Raw genomic sequence first — 9,938 nt, forward strand, 5'->3', positions numbered from 1 at the left:
AAAAAAAAAAAAAAAAAAAAAAAGGTTAGGGTTTTGGGTGTCTGAAAAAAGCCCAGCCCAGTAGGGAGTAAGAATAAAGCCCAATTTAACTAAGCCCATTTGGCTAAATAAAAATAATTAAAAAAAATTCTAAAAATTGTAATTACCATTAATATTTAAAAACACCACATTTTAAGACCAACCATAAATAAATAAAAAAAAGAAAAAACTCCGTGGCCAATCAAAAGCCGCCACGTCAAAACAACCTCTGGAAATTTTCCCGAGAAAATTTCAGGGCAAAAGAAAAAAACTCAAGATTTTCCGAGAAAATTTCTTTGACCGATCAAAGAAACCAAATCCCGCATTCCTTTCGCCTCCCCTACCTTTTCTTTATTCTCCTCCAAACACAAAAGATTTCCCCAACAATTCCCAAAATCAAATGGCCCTTCCTTTGATTCTCCCTTAAATGCCTTCTCCTCCTCCCTCCTCCCCATTGCCGGCGCCGTCCTGCCGGTCCCTCTCCTCTCCGTCCTCAATCTAACCTTTCTCCACCCCTCTCCAACCATGTCCATTCTCAACCCCTTTCAGCTTCTAGAGCTCAATGTCATCTCAGCTCAAGATTTGGCTCCCGTCTCCCGTTCCATGAGGACCTACGCCGTCGCCTGGGTTCACCCCGACCGGAAATTATCCACCCGTGTCGACACTCACGGCCACAACAACCCCACATGGAACGACAAGTTTGTATTCCGCGTCGACGATGAATTCTTGCACACCGACACATCCGCGGTAATGATCGAGATCTACGCTTTACATTGGTTTAAAGACATTCATGTCGGAACTGTTCGGATTCTTGTCGGGAATCTCATCCCCACTCAGCCGCGTCTCCACCAATTCAGTCAGCAGCCGCAAGTCGGAATGCGATTTGTGGCACTTCAAGCACGGCGGCCCTCTGGTCGGCCACAGGGGATTTTGAATATTGGGGTTGCTCTGCTTCATAGCTCGATGAGGAGCATGCCGTTGTATTCGCAATTGAGTACCTCGGCGATTGGGTACCGGGATCTAATGGGGGAGGAGGACGGTTTTCATAATAATCGCAGCCATGGGACTCCGACGGCGACGACGCTGCCGAAGATGAGAAGGTCGAAGAGCGATACGAGCTCCATGATGGGATCGGAGCTTCGTGGGTCGGAGATTATGGGGAAAACAACGAAATCGAAGGCGAGTTCTATGGTGGATGGATCGGAAAATTCTAAGACGAAGAAAAAGGGGCGATCGAAAGCGAGTTCGATGATCAGTGGATCGGTCGGAATTAAACGAAAAGAGAAATCGAAGAAGGCGAGTTCAATGCTTAGTGGGTCGGGGATTGAAGAAGCTTACAATAAGAAGAAAACAGAGAAACCGAATCCGTTCAATGTAGCGAATAATGATGTCTACAAAATTGAGCCGCCGCCGTCGAGCAAAAAGGAAACCAAACCCAATTCCGGCTATGAAAAACCCATTTCGATTCTGGAATTCATCGATTCGCCGCGGATTCATCCTGGTTTAGAATCGCCCATTCCGAGGTATGATAAAATGCCGTACGCTACGCCGTTGAGGACTCCTCGGAGGTTGACCAGTGGCGGCGGTACTGCTAAAGGAACTCCGATGCACGAAACGCCGCGAAGAGCGACGCCGTTGCAGGGGAGATCGTCCTATACGAAGAATAACGAATTTACTTATACCACGCCGAGGAAATCGAATTTGGCCGGCGCGTTTTTTACGGAATCGGAGCTTGGTCCTTCGCCGTCGGAGGTGGCGGCGAAAATGGCGATGCAGAAAATTGATGATAATGCGAGCTCGACGGTTGATGGGGCGAGCGTGAATGAAAGCGTTGAGGGTTTACAGTCGAAGCTGGAGAGATGGCGGACGGAGCTCCCGCCGGTGTTTGATCGTGGTGAGTCGCCGAGCTTTCCGACGAGTGAACCCCGACATAACCGTAGTCACAGCGACGGCGGTGGGTTGTTCTCCTGTTTTAGCAACATTTGCGGCTGCGAATGCTCCATCGTCTGCGGCGGATCACCAAAAACACCAAAGAAATCCGGCGGTAGCCGTGTTGCTCGGAGCCCATCGGCGGACAATGTGAGCTTCGTTTGAAAACGCGAAGAACATGAATTCTTTTCGGGTCGGGTTGAACCCGTGAACCTAAATGAAGTAACCCGAATCAAAATCAAACCAAAACGAACCGTTTTTCTTTATTAACGTGGGCAGGTGGTCAAAAGACAAATTTAACCCTAACAGGATAAAGGAGGAAACACAATACAGAGACAGCCAGCCAGTGTCAGTAATGTCAATCTACAATCCCTCATTCTTTCTCTATACTTGTTTTTCCATTTTCCTTTTTTTTTTTCCTTCTAATAATTCTTTTTTTTTTTTTTAAACTTTAAATTGAAAAAAAAAGGAAAGGAAATTTTTACTTCATTTTTCTATAAATGTAATTGGATTAATTTGTAAAATATTCTTATATTTATTTTTTTCATGTGCTGTTGATTATTTTTTATTTATAGATTTTAATGTTTTTTAGATCCCATTAGAGCATTTAATTTGTTTAATTAATAAACTTATTTATTAAAAAAAAACTCTATTTTTATGTTTTTTTTAAAAAGATAATTAGTATTGTACAAATTTTTGTAATAAATACTTAAAAAAAGATGAAAATTTTATACCTTTATAAATTTGAATTAAAAAGTTATTTCTAATAAATAAATAAATCACACAAAATTTAATTGATAAAGTTATTTCTAGTCCTTTTCACGTTTTTCTCTCTCGAGAAAAATTATAACATGTCACTCAACATAGAATCACTCTAAGACAAACACGTAATTTTAGAGTTATTATGATTAAAATAGAACGTGAATCTGGTGAAGAGCTTGAAGAAGGAACAAGGCTAAAATCTCTACAATATTTTACGGTCACCATCTTCTCGAGCAAGTCGGGTTTTGACATCCATGATTATCGATCCTCATCGAGTAGCTACGAACAATTGAACCATGGAAAATGTCATACTTCTTGATAGAACAAACTGAAGAACAGTATGAGATGAATTCAAAGCAAGGAAGACATACTCATTGAACAAAATCATCAGCTTTTGGCGTTTAGTTTCTCCAAGAGAATCTTGTTTAGAAGCCCTGGATTTGCTTTACCTTTGGATGCTTTCATCACCTGGCCAGCAAAAAAGCCTTGCAGCTTGGTTTTGCCACCACGGTACTGTTCTAGCTGATTTGGATTCTCTGCTAGTACTTTCTCCACCATTCTCTCTATCTCGGCGGGATCAGCGATCTGCCAGTACAAAATAGCCAGAGATGATCATCGTTTCGGTTAGTTATTTGTGTCGTATTGTCGTTATCAAGTAAACTGTATACTAGCAATCGACTGGCTTCATTCTTTTTCCTTTTCTTTGGATAAGAAATGAGAACGACTTCGTTGGCTACTCCAAAGGGACGAGGAGTCCCCTCCTCGAAACCGAAAGGAGTTGCAGGAAGACCTTCCTATCTAAGTTGATGATGTAAGTGGTGTAGTTACAAAAGAGTTTGTGTTGACTACTCCAGTTAGAGGCCGTGAATGGTACAAAACTGTAACGGCCCAAACCCACCGCTAGTAGATATTGTCCTCTTTGGGCTTTTCCTTTCGGGCTTCCCCTCAAGGTTTTAAAAACTCGTCTGCTAAGGTGAGGTTTCTACACTCTTATAAAAAATGTTTCGTTCTCCTCCCCAACCGATGTGGGATCTCACAATCCATCACCCCCTTTGGGGCCCAGCGACCTCACTGACACTCGTTCCTATCTCCAATCAATGTGGGACCCCATAATCCACCCCCTTTCCAAACCCAGCGTCCTTACCAGCACACCACCTCGTGTCCACCCCCTTCGAGGCTCAATTTCCTCGCTGGCACATCGCCCAGTGTCTGGCTCTGATACCATTTGTAACAGCACAAGCCCATCGCTAGCGGATATTGTTCTCTTTGGGCTTTCCCTCAAGAGTTTTAAAACGCATCTGCTAGGGAGAGGTTTCCACACCCTTATAAAGAATGTTTCGTTCTCCTCCCCAACCGATGTGGGATCTCATAATCCACCCCCTTTGTGGGCCTAGCGTCCTCGCTGGCACTCATTCCTTTCTTCAATCAATGTGGGACCCCACAATCCACCCCCTTCGAGGCCCAGCGTCCTTACTAGCACACCACCTCATGTCCACCCCCCTTCGAGACTTAGCTTCCTCGCTGGCACATCACCCGGTGTCTAGCTCTGATACCATTTGTAACAGCACAAGCCCATCGCTAGTAAATATTGTTCTTGTGAATGTTTGATTAATCCACCACACCTAAATGGTGTGAAAGTTATCTTATTTATAATCAACTAAATTACAAGAATATGGAAATAGTAATAAATGGAAATAACAATAGATGGAAAGATACCCATGGCAATAAGGCAAATATCTAATATTTGCCTTATAATAAAATATCAAATATAATATATATGGTAAACTATAATTTATTACTAAATATCCTTAACAGTTCTCTTTGGGCTTTCCCTCAAGGTTTTTAAGACGCATCTACTAGGGAGAGGTTTCCACACCCTTATAAAGAATGCTTCGATCTCCTCTCTAACCGATGTAGGATCTCACATTTTTTCTGACAAGATACGGTTAAAAGTCTAAAAAGCAACCAATTCCGCTAATATTTAACATGGAGGATACTTGGAAGCCAAGGGAAAATAGTTATACTAGAAAATAATTCACAATTGGACTTTGATAATAAACAACTTGCCTGAACCAAATCCTTCTCTTTAATCAGCCCATTTACAGTTCCACCTTTAGCTAGCAACTCGAAAAGGATCTATACAGCATAAGCAAAGAAAAGGCATCAATAAAATGCAAACTGACAGAAGTCAACATTTAGACTATAACCAATCATTAAGTTTACCTCTTTCCCGATCTTTCCACTAATGGTACCACCTTTTATGGAAGCTATCAATTCAGCAAGCTCTTCTGGAGTGAGCTTGATATCATTTATAGTTAGCTTCTCATTTTTCATGTAGGCTGCAATATCACCCATTATCCAGTTTGCAGCCAGCTTCACTTCAGCCCCCCTTGCAATAGTTGCATCAAAAAACTCAGCCACCTAGGACATCATGCAGCAAAAGTTCAACCAGAGCAAGTGTATTCTACCAATTTATGCTAATCAATGGTTTAAAAAGAATCATGATTTGTACTTTCGCTTGTTTTTGTTGAGGATTGTTGGGAGGGAGTCCCACGTTGGCTAATTTAGGGAATGATCATGAGTTTATAAGTAAGGAATACATCTCCATTGATATGAGGCCTTTTGGGGAAAGCCCAAGATAAAGCCACGAGAGCTTATGCTCAAAGTGGACAATATCATACCATTGTGGCTCATGATTCATAACATGGTATCAGAGTCATGCCCTTAACTTAGTCATGTCAATAGAATCCTCAAATGTCAAACAAAGGGTGTACTTTGTTCGAGGACTCCAGAGAAGGAGTCGAACCTCGACTAAGGGGAGGCTGTTCGAGGGCTCCATAGGCCTCAGGGGGAGGCTCTATAGTATACTTTGTTCGAGGGGAGGATTGTTGAGGATTGTTTGGAGGGAGTCCCACGTTGGCTAATTTAGGGAATGATCATCGGTTTATACGTAAGGAATACATCTCTATTGGTACGAGGCCTTTTGGAGAAGCCCAGAGCAAAGAAGAGTACTTTTTTTTGCCTCTAGTTGCGAAAATTTGCTCGTTTTTATAAAAATTCTAAGAAACTCACACTAATGTCGTTTGCCAGGAAAAGCACATCCTGCATGCTCAGGCCCATACTCTCATATCTTCTACGCTTCATTTCTGGAAGTTCAGGCAAAGAATCACGGATATTATCAACATATTCTTTTGTGAGGATGACTTCGGGGAGATCGGGTTCTGGAAAATATCGATAATCAGAAAGTCCTTCCTTTTTCCTCATTGTAATTGTTTTCTAAGCAATAGTACACAGGTGAGCACATGAGTGGACAAGAATAATAAGAATAATTGTAAGTTATGACTGATGATCAATGGAGAAGGTACAAAAACGTATGAAAAACCTGAGCGCCTTCTTCCCAGAGTCTGGTTTCCTGTACAATTTGATCACTTTGGCCTTGACTATGGAGAAGCACTTGTCTTGAAATTTCAAAATCAATTGCTCTGCTCATGGATGAAAATGAGTTCAAGTTTTTTATCTCCACCTGCAAATCAATGTATGTTACTAAATATAGTGTAGAACTGCACACCACTAAATTTATCTTGCACACACATTTTGTAACGGCCCAAGCCGACCGCTAGCAGATATTGTACACTCTGGGCTTTTTCCTATTAGGCTTCTCCTCAAAGTTTTTAAAACGCATCTGCTAGGGAGAGGTTTCGACACCCTTATAAAGAATGTTTTGTTCTCCTCCCCAACTGATGTGGGATCTCACAATTCACCCCCTTCAGACCTAGCGTCCTCGCTGACACTCGTTCCCTTCTCCAATCGATGTGGGACTCCCAATCCACCCCCCTTCGAGGTCCAGCATCCTTGCTGGCACACCGTCTTGTATCCATCTCCTTCAAGACTCAGCCTCCCGTCTGGCTTTGATATCATTTGTAACGGCTCAAGCCCACCGCTAGAAGATATTGTCCTCTTTGGGCTTTTCCCTTTCGAGCTTCCCCTCAAGGTTTTTAAAACGTGTCTGCTAGGGAGAGATTTCCACACCCTTATAAAGAATGCTTCGTTCTCCTCCCCACCCGACGTGGGATCTCACAATTCACCCCTTTCGGGCCCAGCGTCCTCGCTGACACTCGTTCCCTTCTCCAATCGATGTGGGACCCCCAATCCACCCCCTTCAAGGCCCAGATCCTTGCTGGCACACCATCTCATGTCCATCTCCTTCAAGACTCAGCCTCCCGTCTGGCTCTGATATCATTTGTAACAGCCCAAGCCCACCACTAGTAGATATTGTCCTCTTTGGGCTTTTCCCTTTCAAGATTCCCCTCAAGGTTTTTAAAACGTGTCTGCTAGGGAGAGGTTTCCACACCCTTATAAATAATGCTTCGTTCTCATCCCCAACCGACGTGGGTTCTCACGCATTTGGTCTACCCTTCACAAATAGTCCCTCATTCCCCACAATTGCTCGCCTCCTAATGTACTTCAACAGCTAACTATTATTTAAGAATCTTTGATCAATAGATCAACAAAAAAAGCATGCATAATTCACAAACATATGTCAGATTTGTATGTGCTAGAATAATTGAATCAAGGTAGGTGGTCATTCGTTGTTGATATTTATAAAGAAGCTAAGGATAGTTAAACTTCAACCACCCATCCAACTTAAATCATGAAACACTTCCTTAAGTGCCTTCTAATTACTGGTCACAGCACAGAAACAATACTTGTAAGAGAACTAAGCTACCTTTGTTCCAAACCGTGACTGCCCAATAGGTCGAACCGACACATTCACATCGCACCGAAGGGAACCTTCTTGCATGTTTCCATTACTTACACCCAAATATCGAACCAACCTCTGTAACTCAGCAGCATACTCTGCAGCTTCAATCCCAGTTCTCATGTCAGGTTCAGAAACAATCTCAAGCAAGGGTACTCCTGCCCTGTTCAAGTCAACCTGCAAATAACTTAAACAATGAATATAGCAGCCAAGGACAAATAAAAGCACGCCATAAAGAACTCGATGTATCGAAATTGGCCATAAAATGGGATCGAAATACATGTTTGGCAAGGCCATAGCTAAAATATGAGATAAGGGATGCAAAATTATTTCCTGAGAGTAGCTTCCACTTTCAGAGTGAAGCAGCTTTCCAGCATCCTCTTCCATGTGAACCCTGGTGATACCAAACCGCCTATGCCCTCCACCATACTCAATAGGAAGATCAAGGTCAATAAAACCGCCACTCGCAATTGGGACATCAAACTGAGATATTTGATAGCCCTTGGGAAGATCTGGGTAAAAGTACTGTTTCCTATCAAACTTTGAGTTGAAAGACAAACTGCAGTTTAGTGCAAGACCCAACTTCACTGCAAACTCAATCACTTTTGAGTTCAAAACAGGCAAGGCACCAGGAAGCCCCATGCAGATGGGGCAGATATTCGTGTTCGGTGAAACACCATAATTGTAAGGGCAGCTGCAGAATGCCTTGGTGAGAGTGGAGAGCTGAACATGGGTTTCAATGCCAATAATAGCTTCATAGTCCTTGGAGATTCTATCAATAATCTGTTTATCAAAATGTGGTGAAATTGCTATAGGCCTTTGCTTTTCTTGAGTTGCTGTTTGGGATTGAGAGGATTTCACAGAGAAATACAAAACTCTCCTCCTTTTAGTGAACAAAGCAGCAGGGTGAAGCAAGAAAGGATGGGTCCGAATGCATCTCAATCCTACAAATGCCATTTCTGTAGTCTCTGATCTTCTTCTACCATCAATCAGTTAAAAACACTGAAAAATGCATTGAGAATGAGATTTAAATTCACAATCTAAACAACCAACAGAGAGAGAGAAAACCAACATAAAACAAATAAGACATTAACAATTGACGATCAATTAACCACTACAAAATATACAAAAAGAATCCAAACCTTTCTTCACATAGGTGACAACGAGCGAAGCAGAGATGGAAGAGATCAAACACGGGAATAAGCAATCTCGGCATTTTTTTATTTTGATAGAGGGGATGGAGAAAGTGGACAAAACAAAGTCGCATTTTCCGGTTGAAAAGATGAGTTCCTTTTTCGTCTTGCATTTCTTATCAAACAAATACGGAAAAATCATCATATTGAAAATGTTACTAACCCACCAAGCCCTTCCCTCGTAGAGCTGTGTATTGTAAGTAACCCGAACTTGCCTCGAACAAGCCTCCCATAAAGGCAAGTGAAGTTGGTGAGCCGTATGATGGCTAACTATCTCCTACCGTTCGGAGAGGACTCAACTCTTAGTTAGTATCTCCTTAGTTTTGGGGTGGATCCTAGGACATGGATTCTATATGAACCAATGAATCGTGACGAGTCGTTACTACTAGCAATGATTTCCTCTTTCATTACGTCATTACTTCATTCCTTCATCCTTTCAATATCCCTCTCCCTTGTTCTCAGTTACTCATCAAATGACATTCAGTTCATATCATTAAGTTCAATAATTGACAAGCCATTTCTATTTCAAGACAAGAAGAAAATTTAACAATGTAATGAATTTTTTTTAATCCATCTAATTATACAATCTATGGAAAAACATTACAAGCATATGCATCTCCTTGAGCAAAAAATAATTTGAATGCCAAACTCTTCTGCACCACAAATGGAGAACGAGATGCAAGGCGATTAACAGAGACAGAAAGAATATGAAAGGTTCGTTGGACCTGAAGTTCATCGCCAACCACGCACATGTAGAAATGGACAGAATCAAAACGAGAACAGAAGAAGAAGAAGAAGAAATTTTCAGACTAACCGAAATGAAATCTGCCGCCGGCGAGACCAGATTCCGGCGTTGGCCACTCTCTCTGCTTACGGCTGACTGAAATTCAGAGGGAGCCACCCGTTATCCGTTCAATTGCTTGCGTTTTAGATAAAAGTTCCCCAATGTTTTTGTAAAAATATATAAATAAATTGTAAAATTACAGCTGTAAAAATAAAATTAAAAAGAATTATCCCACCATCAAAATACCAAAATTATTTTTAGTTTTTAAAATCTTGAAATTTAAAATTATTTCTTTAAATTTATCTTCCTAAACAACGTCAAAATTTATGAAACGTCGTCGTATTTCTAACTTTTTCTATATATATATATATTTTTTTTTTGTATTTTATTTATTTATTTATTATTTTTATTTTTTTTTAAAGTAGTTGCGATGGTAGAATCAGCGTAGTTTTCACTTGACATCAACGTTTAATCAAAGTAATTTAAGGCATTT

The 9,938-nt window shown here is 41.3% G+C and overlaps 2 protein-coding genes across 2 annotated transcripts; one reads left to right on the forward strand and one right to left on the reverse strand.

Moving 5' to 3' along the window:
- The first annotated feature begins 256 nt into the window (after positions 1-256).
- On the forward strand, positions 257-2,361 carry LOC111778500. The gene has a single exon (XM_023658374.1). It carries the CDS (start codon positions 544-546, stop codon positions 2,110-2,112), a length of 1,569 nt encoding a protein of 522 aa, XP_023514142.1. The 5' UTR covers positions 257-543; the 3' UTR covers positions 2,113-2,361.
- Positions 2,362-2,718: 357 nt separating this feature from the next.
- On the reverse strand, positions 2,719-9,605 carry LOC111779228 (glutamyl-tRNA(Gln) amidotransferase subunit B, chloroplastic/mitochondrial-like). Its single transcript, XM_023659331.1, has 9 exons — positions 9,476-9,605; positions 7,802-8,470; positions 7,436-7,645; positions 6,092-6,232; positions 5,782-5,985; positions 4,933-5,130; positions 4,777-4,845; positions 3,081-3,294; positions 2,719-2,988 (listed from the first exon to the last, which is right to left on the reverse strand). Exons 2-8 carry the CDS (start codon positions 8,423-8,425, stop codon positions 3,097-3,099), a joined length of 1,644 nt encoding a protein of 547 aa, XP_023515099.1. The 5' UTR covers positions 8,426-8,470; positions 9,476-9,605; the 3' UTR covers positions 2,719-2,988; positions 3,081-3,096.
- Between the last annotated feature and the right edge of the window lie 333 nt (positions 9,606-9,938).

The sequence above is a fragment of the Cucurbita pepo genome, chromosome LG17 (assembly GCF_002806865.2).
Source record: "Cucurbita pepo subsp. pepo cultivar mu-cu-16 chromosome LG17, ASM280686v2, whole genome shotgun sequence".
In the NCBI taxonomy this organism is placed as follows: domain Eukaryota; kingdom Viridiplantae; phylum Streptophyta; class Magnoliopsida; order Cucurbitales; family Cucurbitaceae; genus Cucurbita; species Cucurbita pepo.